Source organism: Amblyomma maculatum, chromosome 1, assembly GCF_055883805.1.
Source record: "Amblyomma maculatum isolate TAMU_Amacu chromosome 1, ASM5588380v1, whole genome shotgun sequence".
NCBI classification, from domain to species: domain Eukaryota; kingdom Metazoa; phylum Arthropoda; class Arachnida; order Ixodida; family Ixodidae; genus Amblyomma; species Amblyomma maculatum.
The window spans coordinates 430,952,140-430,979,841 of record NC_139344.1 but is presented as its reverse complement, the minus strand read 5'-3'; the positions used below and the strand labels follow the sequence as shown (position 1 = coordinate 430,979,841).

Below are 27,702 nucleotides of genomic sequence, written 5' to 3'. Positions count from 1 at the left end.
TTTTGTGTGTGAAAATTGCACAGGTTGCGGGGAATATATTTGGCAGAGCCAGGGTAGTAAGGAAAATAGTAGCTAGGTAAGAAAAAGTGTGAAATTCTAAATAATCTTTACGGTTCCGTTCATGGGGATAATAGCAAAATCTACAAAATATTTGAAGAAAAGAGGCGATGTCAGATTTTGTTTCCACATCTTTATTGCTTGCGCGTCGTAATCAATGGCGGTGCTACAACTGAAATACAATTGGACAGCGTGTACAATCATGTCGCAGAAAACGTACCTAAATCAACCGCTGTAGCTAGTAATCGCCTTCGCCGTCAGGGCAGAGATCCCTGCTGTGGGCGGGAACAATTACACCGCAAGTGTCGACGAAGTGGTCTATGCAATCTTGGGGCACATTGTCCTTCACTGCCAGTCGAGTCCACAGCGTGCACTCTGCAATCAAATCGGTACGGTTGCAATCAATGGTGCCCTTCTGCCCTAGAGGTTTTAATAAAACTGCTCCACCCCCCCCCCCCCCCCCCCTGCTTTCCGAAGGTTGCATGGGTGGCTATATTTCTTAAAGTTCCTTTTTGTCTATCCCTCCACGCAATGCGCGACCGAAACCCTCCTATTATCATGCTTACTCCGTATTGTAATCTCCGTCATACTGGTATGAACTTTCAGCACTAAATTGAACACGTAGGGCGTTGTTGAAAGGACAATAACAGAGTAAAAACACATGATAAGAGAGAATGAATCCTAGGAAATAAGCAGGCCCTTTTCGTACGAAGTTAAACATCAACATCATACTTCAGAACATAAGAAAATAATCACGCAAAGAATTTGCCTGTATCCCGCCTGCTATTTTTTTTTAGTGCCAGTGCTAATTTTCATTCTTCATGAGCTTTTTGTTGTGTTTTGTAAGTTTTTGTTATTTTCCCACCCAGTTTGCATAAATTCGTGCAGTGAACAGAGCGAAATAAAACGTTGTTTAGTTTACGCACATACGAATATAAAGCCTTGTAGAGGAAAAGCGTCGCAGTGCGGATTGGCGCCACCTTTTAAATGTTTATCTTGTGACGTCGCAAAAGGCGTGGGAAGAGCTCTCTCAATATGCTGGTAATCCTGTATGTTTTTTTTTATTTTCTCTTAGCGGCACTCGTCGTATCGAAGACAGCGAAGTATAAAAGCACTAAAAAAATTTAGAACACCAGTTTTGCTTTTACATTTGCGATTTTAAAATTGCGGAAGCATGTTTTTGTTTCAACCTGCAGAAGGGAGTCTACCGCAAGCGGAGTTTAATCGCATTCATGGCATCTGATGACTGTTTGTTTTGTGTGTGCGTCATACGGCTACTACCGGTAACGTGAACCTTTTCTATTTGAGGGTGTCATGAGTAGAGATTCTTCACAAGGTAGTTATAAATGCATTTCATTGTGAAATACTTAATAAACTGAGGCCCCAAAATCCTGTATTTCTTGCAGTGCTCAGCTGTTCCCTAAATTAGTTCTTGTATTCTGGAAAGCGGTAGCTATATTTTAGTTACACTATAAAAATAAAGGGCGGCTGCTTATTAAACATTGCTTTTTAATTGTCAAACTATCATCTTTAGATTTCAGGTCTACATACGCGATCAGCATAAAGCCCACCCAGCACGAGTGAGATTTACGTTCAAAAGCTTTAGGATGGAATTTTTAACTTTTATGTGCATATCTTAAAAATCTCAGATATTCAAGCCCAGTACATTATGAAAACGTTTTCTTGTGAATGAAACAAAAAATTTCTTACGATTTTCCTCGCCTTGCAGATTCAAGTTCGCAACGACGCAGTTTTCGTAGTCTGTGTAGTATATAATACCGTCCCTCGGAGTAGGATCTGAAAGGTTCCACCTCGCACTCAACGTGATTTCGACAATCGTAGTAGTTTCTGGCTATCATCGCTATAGCAAAATTATAGTTTGCGGATATTTTGTTCGCACTTCTAAAACAAACCCCTCCAGGGGCTGTTCACGTTAGCAGTTTTCAGATTCCAAACAGAAAGAATCAATTTCTGGTAAGGACGGTTCCGTTTAAGAAAGTCGCTCAACAGAACGTGTCAGCAATTTTTTAAAGGCTAGCGAAAGCTGCTGAAATCGTCTGCAGCGTCAGAGAAAGGCGGAGAAACTATGATTGCCACTGAAAGAAATCCCAGAGTCATGGCGCAGGTTACCTGATAATACCTCTCAACACGGCCCTGTTGTAATTTTTTATCCTACCGCTTTTCTCCAGCGCGTTATCGTTAAAGCACTATACCGTGAACAGAAAGGTATGACCAGCCGGTAATCCGTTGTAACAAAGGAAGTTTTCACTCTCAGTTTTGATAGAAGACAATTGCCTTCAAACCTCGTGCTTATTCATGCCCTGAAGTTAATGCAATTAAAATACTGTGTTAAAATATCAAAGGAAAATGTCTTTGTAAAGCTCAGCTTTTCCACCTTCCTTCCGGCATTAACTCAGCCAAAGCGAAAACCAGTGCAAAAATATTCGCCAAATGGATACTTCATAACCTACTAGAGGGGCAGCGCGTAATGAAACGAGCTTCATGCAGTTACGCGTCAGTCGTGATGTTGCCTGACATCGCTTGTTTTAGCACAAGGCATACGTTTGATCGGAATTGCATGCTGATCACACCCATGTTTGGCTTGGAAGGGCCGGTGTTCATAAGGTTAAACAAAATGCGGTTCCTACCGATATTGCAGCATTTGAGTATTGTAGTAAGTGCTACGACTGCAGTTGCAAAAGGGCGAACATTATTCGCTTTTCGGGTTACAGCCAGCACTGAAATTTTCACCTGGAAACTGCGTCATTATTAGCTCAGATGTATGCTTTGTTGCGGCTACAGCCACGAGAAAGCATGCCCAGTGAGGGCCATAGCGAAGCGTATTTCTGACGTGCATGTCTGATATGTGGCTCAAATTACAGGCACCTAAATATATACACAGCAGAGATTTCCGGTTATCAATACCCGCCAAAAAAATACTGTATTGAAACTTTTTCAAGTTTTCTTTCAAATATATTTGTTATTACAGTGACACGAAAGCCTTCTGGGAAGAGATTGGTAAGGCTATCTTCCTAGAAAGCTCATCGTCAAACCAATGCTTCAGAAAGACAAACGCACATACAGTTTTGAGATAGGGCACCATTTATGCGACCACAGTGAACTGTGCTACCTATTCCATAATCACGAGTAGGCTTAATATATACATAGGTCTATTATCGGCCCACAAATGCTTAGACGATGAAACTGGGTATAATTTCTATGCAAATGTTAAACCGAAAATTACCTTCACCATCGAGCGATGACAGGGCAGTAAAATAAATGTTTACTACTGGTTATTCCATTTAGACGGTTGCGTCACGGGACCTGTACCTTATAGCTTTGGCCACTACGCGGATCATGTGCTAAATGCAACTAATGCGGTCTGCCACGTCGCTTGCACGGCCAGCATTTAAAGCGAACCCCTGGGGCACCAGAACATGCGGTAGACACCGCGTCGCGATCTTGCCCAACACGAAACAGGAAGATAATTGCAGACACATGCGGTGCAAGAGTGGGGAGGCTGCAAGTATAGTAATCAAGGGCTGACCCGTAAATGTTCGATTAAGTTGACCCCCGTGTTGTTCTTCGGTTCGTTATGGGGATCTCCTTTAGCCTTCTCTTTCTGTTATGTCTTCTAGTGCAAGTCACCGTGAGCGCGCCAGTGAAGATTCTCAAAGGCACCTCATACATAAACTTTAATAATACAGAACCGCACACCCAGTTTTCTTGCACTGCTTTATCCCAGGGGTTATGATATGCAACGTACTATTTCCTCATGATAATATTAGTTTGCGCCACTGTATTATTAAATTACCCGAGGTTTCGGCCTTCCGCACACGTCCGAGCTATGTTGACCATTTACCTCTCCTGCTTAGCTGGTTCATTACGTGCTCGCAAAAAATGGCACAATCCCACCATCTTCAAGGAAACAGTTGGGACACTGTGAATATGTATGAATTATAAACTTTTATTGCGCAGGCGTAATAATTTTGAAGGAATTTATAACTATCCTGATCGTAGACGGTCATCTAGCTGCTGTACAGAACTGTGCCACATCACTACACTGCTGTATATTGGGTGGCACTTGCGATGTATTTCAATGGTCTTCCTTGTTTCCTTCGTACAATATTATCTTTCAGCATTAATAGCATAATAAGCAATGTGGAGGCAGCCATTAGGCGTAACTCCAGGAGCTTACTTACAAGAAAGCAAAACTCTGTAGACACAGCCTAAGATACAGGCTACTTAAATTCTTAAGCCCCTGCTCTGATTTTATGTAAAAAGTAAATGGTTCTGATGCGTGTATTAGCCCCGAGAGCGAACACTGGCGCCGCTGCGATCGCCGCAGTCTGACGTCACGGCAAGGACTCCGCCAGCCGGAGTCCCCTCCCGGCCGATGCCGGCACCTTTCGTTCGTTTTCACTCGCGAATAATCATGGTGACTTATTGCTCAGTGCGCAGTGAAAATCACGGAAGAAAGCCGGTGTAAGCTTCCACTTGACCCAAAGTTGTTCAAAATGAAGGAGGTTAGATTGATAAAGTTTCGAATGGGGAAGCAACCGTTGGCATTGCCACTAGTGTGCAGTAAGCACTTCAAAAAGGAAGACTGTGTAGCCGATGTACAAGATACTAGGTGAGCCGTACGTGTAGCGACACTTTTACGGGCTGTTTGTCAACTAGTCTTTTTTTTTAATTATCGATGTACAAGAACAAAGCTATTGCCAGACGCTGTTCCATCCGTCAACCTTCCCGTGCGTCGTAGCGAGGCAAGGCGATCGCTTCCGGGATCGACGAAGCGGCGGCGTAAGTAAATCAGCCATTGCTCAAACTTTCGTTTCGTCGATCTTTGTGTCAGTGAGTGCTCAGACATTTTGCTCAGTAGCGGAATGCCCAAGCTGAATCAACTAAGACCCTGCTTAAGTTTTTGTTTAAAATGTTTCTCACGGCAGTGGTGTTCTCGTGTTCATTCATGCCGCGAAATTTGACACGCTGTGCTGGTCTTTTTGTTTGAATGCTGATATTTTCCAAATTTCTAAGACATGGGGCGCAGATTCAATGCCCTAAAAACAGAACTTCAATAAGGGTTGTGATAGGGAATGTTTTTTTTTTCTTCTTTTCCGGGCTCCGTCAAGCCCTCCCTTAGCTACGTCTCAGACTTGTGTGCTATGCAACAAGCATGGCTTTAAAGTGCACGTGATGTGCAGCTGCTCTGCGCTTTTCTGAGATAATGCCCAAACTTCGTTAAGGCCTTGTTTCAGTGTTTTTTGAGGTTGTAGCCTGAGTCACTCTATCTGATTCCAGGTGGCGTTCCCGCAAAGTCGTACCAGTTCTGCGCACACGCGGAGGCTTTGACAACACACAAGAATGGGGACAGTAGTGAAAATTCGAGCGCCGTTCCCATGAACGATGCTACACAACCAGAAGAGGAGGTGGAAGTATAGATTGAGACGGTATGTTTACCGATGGATACGCTATGCGGCCACTATTCCTTTGTGATGATTCACATTGACGTGAATGATCTTTATCAAGCATTCAGGAAAAAGAAAAACATTTATATATCCCGCATTATCTTTAGTTCTGACCATGAAACTGAAATACATGAGTAAGCTAGAATCGTGATAAATTATCGGCTTTTGCTTCCTCACCACTACTGTTGATCAAAACAAACAATTAAGCGCCGTCCTGTGCATCTTTTTTCTCTGTGTCGTCTTTTAGCGCTGCAAATCGTTTCAGTAATTAATACCTTAAACAATCTCTATATTATTGCAGTAAATTAGAGTGGAGAGCTTGTTACAACATAAAAATGAAGTAATGAAACCAAAAGTCATCCGTAGATACACGAGGAATATTCTTTTATCTAGCCACGTCACCAAATGTACATGAAAATACTGCATTTCAAATTTATCACTCTAAGCATAATGTTACCCTAAGAACAGAGAAAGACTGGCCTGTTTAAACAAGACCCATTTTTCATCCTCATAACATATGGATTCAATGAGCTGTTTGTAGTATTTAACAAAACGAAAAAGTTTTCAGTACGTGACGGAAATTTAGTGATATCTCTGTATCTGTAGAGAGTGGTTTAGATGGCATAATAATTCTGTCGTTTTTTTTTCTCAAGGACCAGCGCTAACCAACGCACAGGAAGTTCTGAAGGTATGTAATACAGTTTTATACACTGTTTGCCTGTTTCACCTGCAGCTGTTTTTTTTTTTTTTTTACAGAGCTTGCGCTTTCTTCTTTTCAGGAGTTACCGTGAAGGTTCAGAAGCTTTTGAAGGACGCTGGGATTCAGCTCAGCGCGAATGACATCTTCAAGCAAAAACAGCTAATAACGGTTGCAAAAATCATTGATGAAAGTGGTTTCTCTGCTTCACTAAGGCAGCGACTTGTTTCGCACGCTTTGTCCACATAGGAATTTATGCTCCTCAGTGAAAGGGAGACTGGAAAGAAATTTGCAAATTAGCAGTGCCCCCAAGACATCCTATGCGCGCACGGCAGCGGCGCAATAGGCAGAGGCGAACGGAATGACGGAAATGTTTACGACACGGTTAATAACTCATAATTCTGGCCATCAAAATGCACTTTGCTCTTGGCAAATCATGCGTAAATGCTTCTCAAAAATGCTCGACAGGTAAGATGATTCTAATAAAATTTTAATCAGTAGCCTCTTTTAAATAAAAATCCGTGCACAAATTTCACAGCGCGCAGTCCATAATGCGCGCTCTAAGCAACGTCCTCAGCAAAACGGTACAAATTTATCGCGTCGCAGGCATATAGACCTATCTTCATGGTTGTATTACATTCGTAATACAATCATGAAGATAGTGACTCCACGCACATCATCAGTTTCAAGGGACGACGCTCGAAAGGCTCCTGCCGCGGCGACGGCACCAGCTGCGCCCGTCACGGCGAGCGCTCGGGCACGCGCGAGACTTGCGCTCACCGCGACGAGCCCATGTTTCGTGTTTTGAAAGCAAGAGGAATCATGATTAAATACTTTTTTTTTTGCCTGACACTCGATGGGTGCTGTCTACGTTGTTCATAACGCTGTTGTTATGAGAACTACCGAGGCCGCAGATTCGAAGCTACGCGGCAACCCGGAGAAGAGCGATCGGCGCAGGCAGTCCTTGCCGTGACGTCACGTCGGGCTGACCGCCAGAGGGCGCCACTCAAACTTCTCGGGGCTAATAGGCAGCCAGCATATCAAAATTTCCACTGACCGCGCTGAAGAGCTTAGAGCAACTGCAATGCAGCGCCCTGGAACAATGGAAAGTATTGTTCCGTAAAGGTAGGCTCACAGGTTGCTGACATGAATTTCCCAGTGCCCATAAAATAAATGATTTCAGCGAACCTGGGTTCCTATATTTCTTTGCTGGTAGTCGTAGCAAACGTGAATTCCTTATTGTAATTAGCATTATTATGATTCTTTAAAAAATTTATTTATTTAATCCTATTTTTTCGTTTCGCCGTGTCACTGTTCACTTCAGACTCTAGTAGAAATATTGAATGATATAATTGCTCGAACATTTTACTGTGACCATGCCATAATTTTCACTTCAAGCAGACTAAGCCACTAGCTTGGCCTTGAGTCACTGTCAAAAGCAACTATCAAGACTATGGAACGCTTTCGTGCACCTTGTTCCGCAGGGAACAAGGTGCACGAATTGAACAAGGTGCAGGGGAACAAGGTGCGAAGGGAACAAGGTGCAGGGAACAAGGTGCAATTTTTATTGGTCCTCATTAAATTTACGCTGAGGAATTAGGTTACATCATTATGGTAAGACATAAAAACTACATGCAGCCAAACCTTGCTTCTATGTACGGGAAGCTAATTAATCCGAGAAATATAAAAATTATGCACGCGAGATAGCATACCATAAAGCACTCTTTAAAAAAATAGTGCCGTGGAACGATTTGAAGCAATGAAAGAGAAGATTAGGGCGTAGTCATATTCCAGTGACTGATATTTACCTTAATATATGGGGAAAGAAATTAGGGTAAGACCCGAGCTGCAGAGTCCAGAGAAGAGTCCATATTGCCTGGTACTTGTGTGACCAATGTAAAAATCCCCAAGATACCAGAAAAAGTTTTTTTCAGAATCGTGGGCCGTCGGCTTCCACTGCTCTGTCAGTGCAAACAGCTTGAATGTGCTTCTATTATTAGGTGAATGTTGCTTAGACGCTGGCAGCAATAAAAGGGCCAATATTTTTCTGCAACTTTCCCGGCTATCCAGTAGTGCTAATTCATATGAAGTATATTATATAAGAATGCAACACTTACCAACATCAGCTGTGAAAACAAGAGTGCCAGGCTCATCTCCAGGTCTGATATGGAAGATAAGCTCCTGCCTATAGAATTGTGAAGAACTGGCATTTGACAGTACTGCTTTCTTCAACGGACATGCTTATATTTAATAAATTGCACTACGCATCTAATAATAATAATAATAATTGGTTCACAGGAAGGGAAAGGCGCAGTATCTGTCACACTTGCTATGTGGACACCTGAACCGCGCCGTAAGGGAAGGGATGAAGGTGGGAGTGAAAGTGGAAAGAGAGAAAGGGGAGCCGTAATGGAGGGCTACGGAGTAATTTCGACCACCTGGGGATCTTTAACGTGCGCTGACATCGCACAGCACACGGACGCCACTTTGTTTCGCCTCCATCGAAACGCAGCCGCCGAGGTCGGGTTCGAACCCGGGAACTCCGGCACAATAGACGGGCGTCTTACCACTGCACCACCCCGGCGGGGCAGCACTGCGCATATAATATTCGCAATAATCTGACCTCCTGTCCACAGTCAGAAGTGCAAGTATAGCGTGAGCACTAATAGCTGTTAATATCATAAAATAAATCTTTTTTGCAATCAGTGTTGGAGGAGACTGCGAGAAAAAGTTCCTTTAGAACCAAGAAACTTTGTCGAAGCAATCAGTCTCCTCTACAAGGAAAGGAACAATTGCAATAGGAATAATCATACTTATCAAATGACTTCACTAGAAATATTCGCCAAAAGTGAAAGCAAAAGTCACTCAAATTTCGTTAAATGACTTTAAATTATTGAAGAAAGAATGAATTACGGAAAGTGCACATAATGCACGTACAAGAGATACATATACATATCAACCTTCATTTTCAACCTATGTATACATACCGGGTGTCCCAGCTAACTTGAACCAAGGGTTACAAAATAATATCTTTGAGGTAGCTCAGTGAAATCAGCTGCATACACCTGCCATCGTCCTTGTGCACTACAAGCAATTTTTTGTTTTGCAATTACTTATATTAGCTAATTACGTAAATTTTTATAATCTCCTAAATATTCACCTTAGGCCAAAAAGCAGGCACTTTAGTCTCGTCCCCCTAAGACAATAGTTCTGTATTATTGTCTTGAATAAAATAAAAAAAAATGTGAATCGAAAAGTTGTAGAGAACTTTCAGGAACCCCCATTCCATGAATTGCGATAAAGAACGTCTCACGTGCATCTTTTTTTCGAGGCTCAAAAGAAAGCCCCCAAAACACAAATACCACGTGACAAGAGCATCTGAGCGCCACGATTGTGGTGCTTTCAGTCGTGGTTTGAGCGAACGAAATCAGCCGGGGCCGTTTACTGATGGACCCATTGCAGCGGCAGGCTGAAATGTTGGCGATGGTTGCAGCGAGCTCGAGCTCGCCCGTCGCCACCAAGATCTTGGGAAGGCCTGCGCACCCCAGCAGCCTTCGTCACGACCGGTGGATGGCAATAAAGTACCAGCAAATGAAGGTGCGAGCGCGAATCTTAGTCGGGTCACATGAAGTCATCTCGCCCCGTTACCCAAGCCTGTACGCGCACATTCAGTGGCTGATACCTTAACGCTCATCCGCTTTGCTGATAGGAGAGAAGGTATTGTCGCGAAGCCTTCAAAACTGCATTTGTTGTTTTTAACAGCTACCGGCATCCTGCCTTATCACTGTGATTCTGGATCGCGTATCAGTTCTGTATTCGTTGTTAATGCTCGATGTCGCGAGACGCACCTTTATCAGTTTCATTGTAGCGCAATATGCACCGAGATCTGTCTCGAAGATTCCGGCCACTCATGTGTCTTTCTACAATGTTCCAGCTTGTGCTTGTAGCAGTTGCGACGTTATCTAGATTGTTCTGAGGAGCCTCTAAATTGAGCGTTGACGAGTGCGACGGGCATTGTTTGTTCGACGATCGACGAGCACGTTTGTTGATATCGCAGCCGCCGCGTTGCTCAGTTCTTTTGCGGGCGCAAGTCAGTCCAATAAAGAGTTTCTTTAGTGCAATATCCGACTCTTCATTCGTGTCATTGACCTTGTCACCCCCACGTGACATCTGGTGGAGGTACTGCCCTTGATTATTCAAGCGAAGACCTCAGCCTTGTTTCAGTCGCCCGGAAGACCGGCTTACAGGAAACCGAGCCAGCCGCCGACTCCAAGGACTACAACCCGAACACGGTCTACTGCCTGACCCCGTTCGACTCCTGAAGGTATCAACTTTGGAAATGGCCCAATCAACACCAACAGTCGTCTTCGTGCTGCTCAGGGAGCCCCCCCCCCCCCCATCTTCAAATGATTTCCCAGTTAAGATGCGGAAGAATGAATGGACCTTTTCGACCGTGTGACAGAATTCAACAGCTGGAATGACACCGCGAAACTCAGGCAAGTCTACTTTGTTCTTCAAGGACATGCCCGAGTTTGGCTCGAAAATCATGAGGCAGCTATGAAGGAATGGGAGATTTTCATGGAAGCGTTTTTGACTGCCATTTCAAGCATCGTCCGAAAGGAAAGATCTTAGGCCCTCCTTCAGTCAAGACTTGAACTCCCTAACGAGCCTGTCCTTGCGTACGTTGAGGAGATGAAGCGCTTCTTTCGCCGCGCCGACCCTAACATGACTGAAGGTGAGAGAGTAAAATTTTTAATGCGAGGCGTTAAAGAATCGCTTTTTGCAGGTCTTGTCCGAAATCCGCCAAAAACCGTAGTGGAATTTGAAACGGAAGCATCTACCATCAAGAAGACGTTAGACACCTGGATGCGCCCCTACGAGCGACCACTTCAACAGGACTACTCAAGCTACTATCCCAGCGCATCTGCAAGCGGAGAGAATCTTCGGGACCTCAGCCGAAAGATCGTGCGAGAGGAGCTTCGCCGATTGCTGCCATCATCACAAGAACCCCAGGTAACGACGCTCGCGGACGTCGTACGTCAAGAAGTCCAGCAGGCACTGGGCGTTCCTAAAGCGATGACCCTGACTGCTCCAATGCATGAATGAGCAGCGATGAGCTATGCTGCTGCATTACGTCGTCCTGCGCCCCGACCCGACCTCCCAAGCCGACTCGACCTCCCAAGCCCTCGTCGCTACTATCCTGCTCCCGAAAGCCTCCCCTTGACCTCCGCTCGCCGAGTCTACCAACAATCTTCAAGCTCCCGGAAATGCGACGCCTGGAGGACATCTAACAACCGACCACTCTGCTTCCATTGTGGTGAAGCAGGACACATCATCCGTCACTGCCCGTACAGGCGGATCGGCCTCAGTGGTTTCGCTGTCGACGCCCCACGACCCCTTCTTGGCGAGCGACCACAGGAAATCAACGACTTCCTGCGCTGTGGAGAGCACTCGTCGCCAAGGCGTCTGTCACGCTTCCAATCGCCGTACAATGCCCGATTTGCTTGACCGGGTTGCAGTTACGTGCAAGGACGGTCTCCTAGCCCCCGTAGGGGAAACTAAAGGCAGCAACTTTTGGAGGTGTGGTTGCTCAACGGCGAAAAATGTAGATCCTCCGCCGCCGACGACCACTAACGACGACGCAGCCATTTCATTGCTGCTCCACACGACGACATCCACAACACGACCAGAGTGCAAACCGACACCGCTTCTCAGCGAAGTAGCAACGGTATGCCCTTGCCATGACCTGAAGAAATGACGGAGCCGAGATCGGAAACCAAGGCTTACATGCAATGTGAGGACGACAATAAGCGACCTTGAAGTTGATGTCGACGGTCGCTGAGTCACTGCCCTAGTAGACCCCGGAGCTGACTATTCATTCATCAGTGGACCGTTAGCCTCTCAGCTCAGGAAAGTTACCACCGTTTGGGAAGGCCCTCTGATTCGCACCGCAGGTGGCAACCTGATTACTCCATCGGGACGATGTACTGCAAGAGTAACCGTAGATGGGCGTACTTACCCCACCAGCCTTGTGGACTTGTAGCAGTGCTTCGGAGACGTTATTTTAGACATGAACTTCCTAAATGAACATAGGAATATCATCTACCTCCGATCCAAGTTCATCAAGCTCTCTACAGACAGAGCCATTCCTGCGACGACGACTTCGACGCAACACGTCGCTCTCAACATCCTCGATGGAGAATTGACCATGCCGCCCCGATCAAGCGGCGTAGGTAGCGCAGACATCATAACCGCTGAAGGCATCGTCGGAGGAAATATCCAATTGCTCTTGGAACGAGGTGTCGGCATCGCAAGAGGCATCGCGAAATTGCGGAGAGGACAAGCTGAGGCGCTGGTAACAACCTTAACCTAAGAATACCGGCATATTAACAAGGGCACGCCATGACGATAGCTTTTCTCGACGAATTAGCGGACCTCAAAGACGTATTCGCCCTCCACGACCAAACACTGGAAGACGTACCGGACAAATTCCGTCAGCCCATATTTGACATCAACCCGGCATTGACCCACAGCAGGAAAAACCAGATTCTCAATCTTCTTCGAAGCTGCAGGGAGTGCTTCTCGTCGTCATCGAAGGTACGACAAACACCACTGGCCAAGCACGGCATTATAAAGGACGGACGAACACGCCCGACCTCTGCGCCAAAGCCCCTATCGTGTATCGCCGCGAGAACGCCAGGCCATACGCGATCAAGTTGAGGAAATGCTGCGTGATGACGTAATCCAGCCATCGAAAAGCCCCTGGGCTTTTCGATGGCCACTCATGTGTCTATCTACATTGTTCCAGCTTGTGCTTGTAGCAGTTGCGACGTTATCTAGATTGTTCTGAGCAGCCTTTAAATTGAGCGTTGACGAGTGCGATGGGCATTCTTTGTTCGACGATCGAAGAGCACACTTGTTGTTATCGCCGCCGCAGATTTGCTTAGTTCTTTTGCGGGCGCAAGTCAGCCCAATAAAGAGTTTCTTTAGTGCAATAACCGACTCTTCTTTTGTGTCATCGACCCTGTCACCCCCACGTGACAGTATGCAAAGGCCTTGCCGCGCTCGCTGCTAGTTGCACTGTCACGTGGTCCGCCTTTCTGACGCGGGCGAAGAAGCCATGACAAGCATATCGGCCTGCCGCTTTAGCGGGGCGGAGGAGAGACGGCCGCAGCTGATTTTGTTCAGTTAAACCACGACTGAGAGCACTACAATCGTGGCGCGCAAATGGGATGGTCACGTGGTTTTATTTGTATTTCGCGGGCTTTCTTTTGAGCCCGGGAAAAAAGATACACGTGATGCTTTCGTTATCGCAATTACTGGAAGGGGGGGTTTCTGAAGGCGCTCTCCAACTTTCCCATTCTCATTTTTGCTCTAAAATCGATATTTATTGAATTAGAAAAATTACCATAATTAGCCATTTAAGTATTTGCAAAAAAAAATGCCTGTAGTGCGCAAGGAGGCTGGCAGTTTTATGCAACTGGTTTCACTGACCTACCTCAATTATATTATTTTGTAACCCTTGGTTCAAGCTAGCTGGGAAACCCGATATATATATATATATATATATTCATGTAACACGAAAAGCTTCTGGCAATCTTTCCTGCCGCGAACCTCACGAGACTGGAACAACTTCCAGCAGAAATTGTTGGCATTACTAGCTATGAGCTGTTCCGCGTAGCTCTAGCTAACAATGTATACTCAGGTTCTATTTGACATTCATATACATACTGTACTCTCTTCATTTTTGTGTATTTACCACTCCCCCTCGGTAAGGCCTTTGGTCCTCAGGGGTAATGTAAATATATATATATATATATATATATATATATATATATATATACACGATTGTTGGATAAATAGTGCTCGAGCATTTATTTGTTCGAGTATATGTATCTTCCCGAGATGGGTATTCGTAAATTCTGCTAACTGATGCAGTGTTTATGCAGATGCGATCTCGTAAGGTAATAGCTTTTTTACAAATTTCATTATTTTTCCTCAGTAATTGAACCTACGGAAATAAGCGACAGTTGCGGTGACCTAAGACACACAATGCAAATAGTATTGATCACTGCTCAGTAAACACTGAACGTAGTTCTATTATCAATAAACAAATTCTTTCGACTTGAGGGCTTCCTGAGCCCATCGTCGTCATTGGCCCGCTTCTTACTGAAGGAAGAACTTTGTACCCTGCTGTAGGAAGTGACAATGCATAGGTGGCCGTCTTAGATCCTGGGTCAATATCAGTTCTCTTCGTCGCCATGCATTCGAACAGAGTGTCGTTGTTCGAATCCGATATGGCCACCGCGTACTCGAACCTTGACATCGTCTGCAATGTAGAATAGACTTCAGTTACCTTGCATACTCTCTTTTCCACCGCGGTGAAAGGCTACTTTTTTTGTTAGGGTAATTCTTCTTACAAGAAAGGGCTATCAGGAACGCAACAGTAAAATAGGCAAAAAAATGCGAAATTAGAGTTAGAAAATGAGTAAAAATTTATATTGTATCTTTCACTACTGGATAAGCAACCGCAAGAAGTAGAGAATATGAGAGAAATCCAGGAATGGTTAATGTGGTAATAATAAATGATTGATGGGAGAGCAAACTGACGACGTTGTGCGTCGCCGGTTGTAAAGTAACTGATCAGTATGTGCCATTATAACGAAGGAGAAGAAGGAGTCGCTGAGCGATAACAACGTCGGGAGACCGTATGACGTGGAGAAGTCGATACTTTCACGGTCACATGACAAGGCAGAATGCGGTCGCTGGTCTCGATGGTGATTGTCCGCTGCGTCTTGTAATGAAGCGTTTAGAATACCCCTCTTACTATCTTGAAAGGATACCAGAATAAACTCTGCTGCGTCTTTCTACAAGAGTGCGAAAATTTCGAGAGCGGAGACTAGGTCGCTGAGGATGGAAAGAAGGCCACCGAAGCGGTTGCCACCGCAGTGTACGGACGCGGAATCATGAGCTCCGTCGGAGCGGCGATAGCGGCCGTTGCTGGCCGCGGAAACAGGTTTAGCGCCGAAGAAGATAAGGACTACGAGATCGTTTTGCCTACCCTGCCCACCGGACGTGTTGTGTTAAACACGATGTTTTTGCACGGCGACGTGCGTATGAGGCCCTACAGGGTCGAGGACTTCAGGGATGCCCTCGCTAACGTCGGTGCGCTCCCCGACGTCGTGGCGTTGGGGAGTACCAAATCAACCATGTGTGGGCGGTAACCATGAACAGCACGGAAGCCGCGAAGAAGCTGGCCGCCTTAAAGGAGCTGGAAGTCAAGGGACGCCGCTGCCTCATATTCGACCCTGAAGACCAGCAGGTGAAGCTACGCCTGCACTGGATGCTACACGGTGCCCAAGACGAGGACATCCGGACTGCTTTCGCGGCGTTCGGAAACGTGACCGAGGTGACGCGGGAGCGTTGGCGCGTCGTTGGAATGAAGGAAAAGGGATCCACCACGAGAACAGTGCTGCTCAAGTTGAAGCCAGGTATGAAGGTGGACGACCTGCCCCACCAGCTTCGCGTCGCCGGCGAGTTGGCTCTCGTGGTGGTCCCCGGGCGGCCGATGCAGTGCCTGCGGTGTCACGGCACAGGCCACGTTCGCCGTGACTGCAAGGTGCCCAGGTGCTCCAAGTGCAGGCGCTATGGACACGCAGACGAGGACTGCGTCCGCACCTACGCGTCAGCGACCGGGCTCGGTGCGAAGGACGACAACAGGGAGCTGATGGACGTCGCCGAGGCTGAGGAAGCAGCAAAGGGTGCCGACGTGCTGGACAAGGTTCCCGTGTCGCAGGGCACCTCGGTGACTCCGAGTGGCGACGCCCCCCCCCCCCCCCCCTTGCCGATAAGCCAGAGCTCGCGCCGGCTACGGTGAATTTGCCACAGCCAAGCGAGGAGACCTCAGCGGACGCGGAGAGCCTGCCGGCTCCCAAGGGCGCAGAAGCAAAGGAAGTGAGCGAGGTTCACCGGCACAACTGCGGCCGGGGAAACGCCCACATGCAGACACCAGCACCGGCAGAGACAAGGAGGCAACGCCTACTTCCGAGGAACCACCAGCAAAGGCGCCTCAAACAAGGAGGGCCACGTTGAAGCTTCGCTCAAACCTTGCGAGCGAGAGGCGGGCCGGCGACACGGCGCCTCTCGAGCACGGCCAGAAGCTCGAGGAGGACGGAGGCGTCTAGCCTTGTGCTAGGCGCGAGCGGTAAGCACCGTGCTTTCGGTCTCTTCTTCGTATTTAAAAAATGGCTCCTGCATCACCGTTGAAGGTCGCCACGCTAAATGTTAGAGGTCTGGCAGGAAAGAGAAAACAAGGCCAGGTGTACCGACTTTTAACGGAGCATGATAGTGATGTATTAGCTGTGCAGGAGACGAAAGTTGACGGTGAGGAAGAGACCGAGAGCATGGTGCAACGTTTCACGCCTAGGTTTTTTGCTGTGGTTAGCCACGCTGTAGGCACATCGGCTGGCTGTGTTCTTTTTGTGAAGAAGTTGCCGGGGCTTGAAGTGCTTGGTCATTTTTCTTGTGAGTCGGGCCGGTGTGCACTTCTAGATTTTTCGCTGAATAGCACGGATTGGCGGATTGTCTGTCTCTACGCGCCTAATGTAGCAGATGAAAGGGCGCAGTTTTTCCAAGGCATCCAGCAGCGGCTCTGCACCGATAGACAACTGATCGTCCTAGGTGATTTTAATTGCGTCCTTAGTGCGCGAGACAAGACAAGCCGGCGGCCATACCGAGACGCAAGCACTGAAGTGCTATCGCGAATTGTTGAGGAGTGTAACCTCGAGGATGTGGCAGAGTGTCTCGAGGGAGCCCGCACCGTAAAGCTCACGCATTTCCAGGGTTCGAGTCATGCAAGGCTGGACCGCATTTATGCATCCCTCGACATCTTACCTGAATGCAATAGTTATGAAGTAGAGCCGGTATCGTTTTCAGACCATTGCTTAGTTAAATGTTCTTTTGGATGGGTAAAGAGAGGGAATTCTTTTTCGTGGGAAATGTGGAAATTCAATAATAAACTCTTGCAGGATGAACATTTTACCCGCATAGTAAAGGAAGAAATTGAAAAAATAAACCCAAGTAAAAATATGCACCTTTGGCAACAGTGGGAGCTGTGTAAAGAAACTATAAAAATTAAAGCAATAGAGAGGGCAACCTGTATACGGTTTGAGGAAAAGCAGAAAGAGACGGAGTTAAGGACACTGCTCCGTACGTTGCTTAAACAGGAAGCTCGAGCGCCGGGGAAATGGATTGAAGATATACGGAAAACAAAGCAAAAACTAGAATTGATAGACGAAGATCGTTATCGAGGTGCGTTAGTGGGGGCAAGGGCAGAAGACACAGCTGCAGGGGAGGCGCCATCAAAACGAGCGCTGGGGTTAGAAAAAGCAAACGCTCAACGGAACCACATCGACCAAATAGATTGGGGCGGTATCTTGGCGGCGGACAACGACCACATCAAAGCAGCGTTCAACGCCCATTACCAAACCCTCTTCGCATCCCACACGGTAGACGCTAACACTTTTAAGAATAAGTTTCTGGCGACGATACCGCGTCTGGACGATGAAGTGAAAGAGAGATTAGAACTAAAGATAACTGAAACAGAAGTGGAGCACGCTATCGACAGTTTAAATGCCGGTAAATCGCCGGGACCGGATGGGTTCAGCGCAGGTTTTTACAAAGAATTTAAGTACGAAATCACACCTATTTTGAACGCAATTTATAACGATGCCTACACATTAAATGCCCTGCCTCCGTCATATGGGTCATCCCACACCGTACTCATTCCTAAAACTGATGAAATAGACAAATTACGCCTGGTAACATCTTACAGACCCATAGCACTTACAAACGTTGAATATAAAATTTTTATGAAGGTTTTGGCCCGAAGGTTGCAAACGGTTATTAAGGATATAGTAGGACCACACCAAACGTGTGGGATAAAAGGGAGGTCAATAGTGACCAACATTCAAAAGGCGCGAAGTGTCCTTGAGTGTTGTGATGACTGGGATGGTCGGGTCGCCATGCTTCAGATCGACCTCGAAAAAGCATTCGACTGCGTCGATCACGAAATTTTGTTTTCCCTTTTAGAACATGTGAATGTTGGTTCAGTTATATGTAAGGGTGTGGCCCTGGTGTACCGTAACTGCACGACGAGAGTGATTATTAATAAGAGTCTGGGAGCCCCCATTCGACTGCAGCGTTCGGTGCGACAGGGCTGTCCCCTCAGTCCTCTTTTGTTTTGCATTTATATTGAAACATTGTGCATGAAACTTATGAATAATGTCAACATTAGTGCGTTTAGGTTACAAGCAGCCGAAGTGAAGCTGCTCGCGTATGCAGACGACATCGTTATGTTTACGGTTGACCAGGAGAGTATCACCGAGGCTGTCAAATGTATCCGTGAGTTCTCTCAAGTTACCGGTAGCGGGGTGAACTGGGCCAAGTGCCTTGGGCTCTGCCATGGACAGTGGCCGTCGAAACCAGATCGCTTTGCCAATGTTACGTGGACAGACATACCGACCAAGTACTTGGGCGTCGAGCTGGGTGCCTACCGCGAAAGCGAGCATTATTGGAAAGGGCAAATGACCGAACTACGGGAGAGAGCCGAGAAGTGGAAAGGCGCAAACATGTCGATTTTTGCCAGAGCTACTGTATGCAATCTTTTTTTTATCAGCAAACTTTGGTACGCAATGCAAGTTTTGAGTTGTTCGCGCGTAAACGTACAGAAGTTACACAGGATTTTCGCCGTTTTTGTTTGGGCAGGTAAATGGGAACGCTGCAGCGGGACGAATTTGTTCCGTCGGGTAAAAGACGGCGGTTTGGGTCTCGGCCATCTGTTTTTACGGCAGGTGGTCAACCGGTTTTTGTTTTTTCGGGATGCTTCGGACCCTTTCTTACGCACCGTCTGCCAAGTTAGGCTACGGCGCCTACTGCCGGAGTTTGTTGTCTCCACCGAAGAAGCTACGGGTAGGATTTTTGGTTATTACAGGGAGGTCGTCGCTAGTGTAAGACTTCTTTCAGTGCGTTTTTCTAATCAATATTTGTCCACTGTAAAACGAAAAAAGCTGTATCGCGATTTATGTGACATTGTTTTGCCACAACCCTTGTACAGAACCTTATACAGTGGAGGTCCGGGCAGAGATGTCTTGAAGAGAGTAAAGAAAATGCAGGTGTCGCCAGGAGCTAAGACATTTTTCTTTAAATTACACACCGGAACATTATCAGTAAAGAAGTTTTTGGAGGAAAGAGATTTTTTTTTACCGTGGGGGGCGCACTGTTTAATCTGCAAGCAGCCGGAAACAATAGACCATGTTTTTTTGCATTGTTGGGAAGGGGTTTATTTCTGGGATGTTTTGCAACGTACGATAAAGAAAGAATTTCCACTAGACTCCCACGGCATCCGGTATTTAAGCATTGATAATGAAGATGGCGTTCCGTATGATTTAATCATGCTCATGGGCCTCCACTCTATATGGCGCTCCAGAATGGCGGGTTATCACTGCGACAGGGATGCTCGACCCGCTAGAATATACTTTCGGGAAAGTGTGAATTGGTTTATTGCCATACAGAAAGTGGCTGCTGAACCTCCCGAATGGCTCTCAAGGGTAGAGCCTTTGCTGTCGTTGCGGGAGTTTTAATGTACTGAGACGAAGCCAGCCTGACATTGGCTGATGATGACCTTCCAATATGTACTTTGTTTTGTGTTATTCGTGTTGTGTTCTTGTGAAATGGTATGATCCAAAGCCAGGAAATAAAGAAAAAAAAAAAAGAAGCGGTGGCCTTGTGGTAGAGCATCCGCCTCGCATTCGAGAGGTACCGGGTTCGATCCCTGGTGCCGCCGGTTACCCACCGGTTTTTAAATGGGTACAAGCTTTCCCCCGGCCTGGTGCTCGGCTCTCTGGGGTGAAATTCTTGGGAAAAGGGGTCACGGCCCAAATAGTTGCGCCAATGTGGCAGTGATTCGTTCCGCCATCGGACAACAATAAGTCCGCCTTGCGCGGCAACAGCCCATTATGCGGCCCTTTTTTTTTTTTTTTAGGACTGCTGCAGCTGAGGCTCTAAGGGAGCACTTCAGGTGAGGGTCAAAGGAAGTACCTTTGCAAGACAAACAGAAACACCTTTGCAGGCTGCGAGGTTCGAAACTGGGTTTGGGCCCACTGCGGAGGAGGGGCGCGCAGCGGCGTTTACGGAGCTTCTCCCAAACGCACACCCCTGGAAAAGCCGAGCGCCACGCCGGGGGACGCTTGTACCCATTTTTACCGGTCGGTGTCCGACGGTGGGTTTCGAACTAACCACCTCCCGCAGCCGAGACGGGCGCTCTAACCACTAGATCAACGGCTGCAGACGATCAGCGTATGCGGCGAGCAACAGTAAAAGCGGGCGGGAAGCTTCCATAGTTACAGCGCGAAAGACTATACAAGAATGGAGGACACAACACAGCGCTTTTTGAAAGAAGGTACAACAAAGAAATACAGGGCATAGTATTTCCCGCTGTAAATTCAGGAGATCATCCCTAACTCGCCCAATAACTTGCTTTATGGACTGCAAGTAGATCGAGGAGGCATCACACCTAAATTACATGGCGTTCTCATGACGTTGTGTTCAATTTACGCGCCTCTATATCTTCTTTGATGTAGTCTTCGACAGCGTTTAACGAGAAACCATGGCGTGCAGACGTTGAGAAGCAGTAACCAGACGCTAAGGTGGCGGCTTTGACAAAGCAGAATAAATAATTTGCCACCAGCACCACTCAAGGGACAAAACTCATGCGCGGGTCTCTAACTGGCAGCAACATGTGCATGCAGGGGATAGCAGAAGGGAAGCCTGTCTTGTTAAACATACATAAATATCTGTGCTTGAGCGCGCAATTTAAATACTCCACTGCGAAAGCTACCTGCGTATAATGAAGCAGATATCTCTCACAAATCACAGTATTTTGGTCTATTGTCTCCGAAAACAGATATAACGTGGCTACTTGACTCAATTTTGAGGAAGCTGCTCTCGGTGCGTGCACAGTTTTAGCAGCGACGAGCCGAGCAGCCGGTTTGATGAATTGCGCCATATTACTAGTGCTATCAACTCAGTCAAACTGGACTCTGGAATTGTGCGCCTTACACTCTACTGAGGCTATTCATATAACATTTTCATTAGTGCATTACTAAGAAATCTGATTACCCTTCCTTGCGACAAAGATCCTTTAAAGCAAACGCGCTTCCCGCTCATTCACAGAGCTGGGATATTGATTGCCTCACTGTCTTACAGATGTCATTAACCTTAATTGTAAGAAGCCACAGCCAACGAAGAGTCCCAGGTAGCACAAAGTGGGCTATGAAGGGAGGGCCGCGGTGGGCCCGGTGTAGGCAATGCAGGACAGCCCCGGTGGGCTCAATGTGGGTGCTGCAAGGGGGGCCGACGTAGGCCCGAAGGGGGCTGTCGACAAAGCCCCAATGGGCCCCACTAGGGGCCGATGCAGGCAGCCCTTGAGGGGCTGCCCACATTTTTCCGGCATTGTTTAAAGGGCACATCCCGCCAACACCCCGCGATGGTCCTACTTTGGACCAATTTGGGCAGCCGCTTTGGAGGAACATTTTTTTTTATTTTTCAGTTAGCGCCTTAGATAATGACATAGGACCAATGCAGCTTCTATAGCGCTAGCCGCACTTGGGCTTGCCCACATTATTCTCATAGGGGTCCGACGCAGGAAATTGACGGAAAGCCCTAGTCCATGTTTTCCCAATCAATGTTTATGCACATAATTAAGTAATTATTTTATAGATGTCTGCACTTTCTAAACAGCCACAATATTAAATTTTACAATAATCCATAACATTCATCTAGCCGAAATGACTTCATGTACATCTTTTTCACGCTATAGAGATGTGTGTTCTGAACAGTAATATTGTGCTGAGAGTTGCAGGCTGTCCAAAGCGACAACATAAGAGGAAACAGTTGGCAATTAGTTTGTTTTAGTATTTGTAGCGCAATTTGCACGAGCGCGAGAACTAAAGCCATGTAAATTTCTAATCGACTAAACATGGCAACAACTGTTATACAAATCATCTATAATAGTAATTTAGGGCAACATCTAATGCAAATAAAGGTTGGAAACAATGATTACGCAATTGAACGCACGCCTTCTAGCCCCATTATGGCCGATGTGGGACCTACAGCGGTTTTGTGTGGGCAGCACCAATTGAGTTGGGTGTAGGTTTTGAACCTAAAGCCCACTTGCTGTTGCACGTGCCTTCAAATTCCCCACACGGGACCAATTTTGGTATCATGCGGGCCCTCCCGCCTTCCAGCCCCATTACGGCCCATGTGGGGATATAAAGCAGTTTTATGTGGGCAGCCCCATTTGGGCCGGACGTTGTTTTCAAACCTAGAGCCCACCTGCTGTTTCACGGGCCTTCAAAATCCCCACAAAGGACCGATTTTGGTACCATGCGGGCAGGCCCGCCTTCCAGCCCCATTACAGCCTATGTGGGACCTAAAGCGGTTTAGCTAAGGCTGCCTAATTTGGGCTTCACGAGGGCTTGCCCAAATTGAGCCATTATTCATATTTCACCTGCCCTCAAGTAACCTACAAGGGGCCGATTGGGGCAGCATGTGGGTATGTCCGTTTACTTGCCCCACTACGGCCGATGTTGGTCCCACAAAGATTTAATGGGGGCGGCCTCATTTCGGATCTATAAGGGCTTTCCCATAAAAAGTCCACATTTAGGTTGGATTGCCCTGAAATATCCGGCAAGGGGCCCTTGTGGTCTGGATGCAGGAATGTGCTCTACATTAGCCCAAGAAACGCCGCTATGGGACCCATGCAGGAGGAGCAGGGGCAAGGCCAAGTGGGGCTTGCCGACTTTTGCCCCATCGGGGTCCGATGCAGGTTTTATGATGGTTGCCCCAGCCCCACTTGCCTACATCGGACCTACTGGGGCCCCATATTCTGTGCTACCTGGGGTACCTCACAGAAATCAACGCACGTACACTTGACTTGTTTACGTGTGTTCCCCTCTGTAGGTGTTTTTCGTTGGCATGTGGTTTCTGACATACATGTTCCACCAAATAACTCAGAAACAAATCCTTATTAACCTTCAATTTTCCAAAATGTACAACATTGTACAATTTGTACGAAACTGAAAATAAAAGCAGTTCACAAAAGTCTGTTGTTCTAATGTCATATTTCCATAACATATTGTTGATTCAGCTTTGTTTGCCCAAAATATCCAAGCCCAGTTCAAAAACAAATCAAGAAAAACAATTGACGTTTGAGGTCTCTGTGCGAGGAATAACCGTCGGGAATCACAAATGAATGTAAACTTCGCATGACGATCGCACATTGAAGTTTTGCTGGCTCGCTGCTCTTTTAGAGTCGTCTTACAGCTCACTTCCTGTGCCACATTTTCACTGCTTGGACATGGCGAACGACTGTGTGCTACAGGCTATTTTGCGGTTTTTCTGAAGTATTTCTTTGAGAATTCACATGGCCTAATCGGGTGCCAATTACCTGCCTGGCGGGTACGACACTCGCTCCTTGTCCACCCCTACAACAAGACTTGATATAATGTTTTCTTTTTTTAATTTATGTCTATCATAATTAAAAATGGCTAGTAAATGTGCTAAAAAATATAAGAATGCGTTCCAGGTTGCCAGTGAGCCAAGGGAACGTTTTGTTGCCACAGAGGTTTGTAAAGCGATGAATTTAGGGCACATTAGCGCACTTCAGCCCTGGGCCGAGCGGCGTTGGCGCCTCGCGCTCTCCCCTAGACTTCATCGCATAACCTATACCTGCAGCACTATGGAAGCTAGCAGACTTCATCAGCTAATCACGGGAGTAAGTAGATCTGGTTATTTAGTATGCAGATATCGTCTAGGATACTAAACTGTCCAAATAACTTTCAGACATGTTATAGGGATTTTTTTGCGTGAGATTGCGCTGTTTGTCACATCAAAAGATTTAGTGGAACGTATGTAAACTTGACCACTGCTGTAATTTAAGCCTACTCGCGCCATCTGTTTCTCGCACCGAAACCATGTTTTCGACGATCCGACATTTTTAGGCGCACGTGAGGCAGAATGTACACACTAAATACAAATAAAAATATATTTTTCCCGCCCATGGATTTTGGTTTAGGTGAGTTCCAACCATACGCGATCCTGGCACACCATTGAAAACGAACATACTAAGAATCACAGTACGAGTGACGTGTTCAAACCCCACTTGGCCGTCCTCCTCCGATGCCGGTCACCATGTTGACAGGGCGATGTTTCGCATTCAAGATTAAAGAAAGCTAAACCTTGCTATATCTTACGTAACACGTATTTTAAAGCCCGTCATACCATATACTCGTATGGCCGTTTTATACTGGCATTACATTCCACCGCTTGATGAGATCGCCTCTGCAAACATCGAAGTTTTGGTAGATCTGCAAGAACCTATTGGAAATGAGTCGAGTCGTGTCATTAGGCTTGAACTATCCCCGCCCTGCCACACCATTTTCTTCTTCGTAGTAGTAGCTTTAAGCCAGCCACAATAGAAGCGGTGACGCTTGCTGTGGCAGTCGCGCTATCAGCGACTGCTAGACATTCTGCACGATTGATTTAAAGAAACGAATGCGCGTAAGTTGCGCTATAAATAACCTAATGGCACTCATGCTTCGCGAGATAACTGCCGAACTAAGAATAGTAGGTGAAGTATAATCGCAAGTTTCAAATATGTGAGAAATTAAAATTTTCTTGTGAGAGTCCGTGAAACATTCGCCATAAATAGAAAATATACATTTAAGACCCTCGGCCATCACCACAATTTCCTAAACATGAAATTCAAATGTCATAATCATATGAAACTTTGGAGTTTCCTTGGGCTAGTATTTTTGACGCTGGTATTCATCTGTTCAGCAAAATGCGGGCTGCATAGTAAAACCTTAGTCCTTTCTATATATTAAATCTACAAAAGCGATAGCGGCCATAAATGACTAAATTGAAGTTTCTCGAATTTAATTTTGGTCAACTGGTTTTGCCTGCATACTTTTTCAACAAGCAATGTCAAAGAATATGTTATTGTTTCTAGCAACGCCTTAGCTAAATCGTAGAGTTTAATTCCCTCGACACCGCTCCTTCCCCTAAACCTAATACATCAGAAGTGATATAAAAATGGGCCCTATTTCTACCAACATTTTTTCTGAATTTAGCATTTATTTCTGATTAACAGAAAGGCTGCATTGAAGTTTCTTGGCTTTAAAATGTGCTGCGGACCTTCGAAATTGGCTCTTATGTTTTAAATACGCTAATCATTTTAAATACAAAATATGAAATAAAGGCGCACGGGAAATGGCCAAATTGTATATGATATGTTATCGCCACCTTTGCTTTGTTACCTTTGAAACTTCCTTATTACACCTACGCTTATAAACGGCCTTCTCTTCGAATCCAGTGCAATATCTCTAAATAACAATCGGTTAACTTTGCATGGCACTAGTGATTTCGACTATAGTGTATGATTTTCTTGTCGGTCGTATATGCAACCCTAGCATGTATGGCCTAAACACCGGTCACATTGAGCAACAGAGGAAATGCCGTGGTCTACTGCGGGATCAAAAGCCTAATGAGCAGCGATTGCTAACCATGCGTGCCGTCCGGATAGGGGTGAGCAACGGGGACCTGGATTGATGGTTCCCAACAAGACCGAGACAACGCGAAACAAAGGGTTCGGTGATGGGTCACTACAGATGCCACCACAACCAAACTATGTGAAAACTACTTCCTACCTCAGCGTCTCGATTCAGCGGCAATGTGGTACCCTTTCCTGAAAATGTCCTAACGAATGGTCTGCTATCTTTCCTTTAAGATCTGCTAAGTGACCGGGGTAAAGTTCATTCAGAAACGTTAACCAGTTTTTACGAGTATCTACCGACTTCGTAGAGTGGAGAGTTGGGCCAGTTGGTACACATTAGTAAAGATTAAAACCAGCGGTACTAAGGTAAGGAATAAAACCTTACTAGAACCCAAGATAACCTCAGCAAATATATAAATATATATAAAAAGAGTTATGTAAGGTCTGAGAACCAGGCAGTCAGCATACCTTAAAGCTGTCGAAGGCCTCACGAGGCATCTTCAAAGGTCCCCCAGGGGGGCCCAGCTTTGCAATGGCTACGCCGCCAAGGCAAACCGTGGTGAAAAAAATTGCCCGTAGAGTTACCATTTCCGCGCCTGAAGTACTCGAAGCTTGCAAACAACCTCAAAGCTGCCTTTTTATTATCAGACGGAACTGCGCTGCGCTCGGTCAGTGCGAAATTGAAACTTATTATCCTTGACTCATAGTTCGCATTTTTGCTGCCTCTCCGAATAACGTGCATTTCCTGGACGTGCCCGCATTCATGCGGCCATGAGGCAATATGGTTTTCTAACTTTGACGGCTTGTGTTCGTTGGGCGAATCATCTCTTCCTGAAAATTGCGAAATGAAACTGCAATATGACGGGAAACGTCGCGTGTGTCACAGAATACTCGCTGCATAGCTGCAGATGTCATTTCTGTTTTGCAGCGGACAAAGTAGTGTCTGTACATTGCAGCAGGCAGTAAATGAACATCCTGTTTTGCCCGCTCTGCCGTTGTTCCTAATTTATGAAGGCAAAAGGAATGCAGCTATAAAAGAGCTCTGCCACTATGCTGAAGTCATTCGGTAATTTTGAATGGGAAAAACAAAGGGAAGTTATTGCAATTACGGCAAAATCTGAGAGCTTAGATCGATATGCAGGCCACGCCTCCTATAATGAGAAGTGGTTCTTTGCTTGTCTTTACCCTGACATGCCTTATAATATCCGATATATATTGTAAGCCCAGTTCACCATTAGGATGTTCTCAGATTGAAATGAACAAGAATTAATTTGTCGCGAGTGAGAATATGACAACAAACTTTGTCGCTTTAGAGCATCCGCTTTATATTCTTTGCAAACAGAGGAAAGTACGTTATTCATTGTTTCTAAACAACTAAATGACATGAATTCCTTATTAAGGAGTATGAAAAAACATAGACGAGCTGAGCTAGTTTATTCAAAACTACAATAATGAATATATTGCACTTTTGAAATTATTTCTCAATGTAATATATTGACATAAGAAACAAAAAGTTCAAATTCTTGTCACCAATAAACGTTACCTAAACTGCGAAATTGAGAACCTGGCGAAAATTTTTGACCTTCACGCTTCGACAAAACGACCCTTGGACTGCTATGTAAGATATTGTTTACGTAACTTCTTATGGGCAGGCGCCGAATTGCATAGTAGAAGCTTTCAGTATGGAGGAGACATATACTAGGAGTTCTGTAAACCGGAGTACGTCATCGACAAAGTTTCTCCGCCATGCCAAGTGTGTTTTGTAATCGTACCGCTCTAGGAGTTCATGTCTTAAATATGTTTAATGATATCTCTTTGATTTTGGCTTCAGTTGCTATCAACCTAGAATTTGTTGGGGTCGAGGTGGG

The 27,702-nt window shown here is 46.0% G+C and overlaps 1 protein-coding gene across 1 annotated transcript; it reads right to left on the bottom strand.

Annotated features, from left to right (window-relative positions):
* Positions 1 to 27,144, bottom strand: LOC146209382 (uncharacterized). The gene is made up of 5 exons (XM_084599941.1): positions 26,303 to 27,144; positions 14,412 to 14,551; positions 8,340 to 8,407; positions 1,768 to 1,854; positions 1 to 432 (listed from the first exon to the last, which is right to left on the bottom strand). The coding sequence occupies exons 1-5, from the start codon at positions 26,420 to 26,422 to the stop codon at positions 296 to 298; spliced, it is 552 nt and encodes a 183-aa protein (XP_084456067.1). The 5' UTR covers positions 26,423 to 27,144; the 3' UTR covers positions 1 to 295.
* Positions 27,145 to 27,702: the final 558 nt, after the last annotated feature.

Coding starts and splice junctions, on each gene's coding strand:
- LOC146209382 (XM_084599941.1), bottom strand. CDS start 26,422: ATGGTAACTCTACGGGCAATTTTTTTCACCACGGTTTGCCTTGGCGGC. Junction 8,408..14,411: donor TTGTCACTTCCTACAGCAGG/GTACAAAGTTCT, acceptor ACAATTCTATAG/GCAGGAGCTTATCTTCCATA. Junction 1,855..8,339: donor TGTTTTCACAGCTGATGTTG/GTAAGTGTTGCA, acceptor GGAACCTTTCAG/ATCCTACTCCGAGGGACGGT.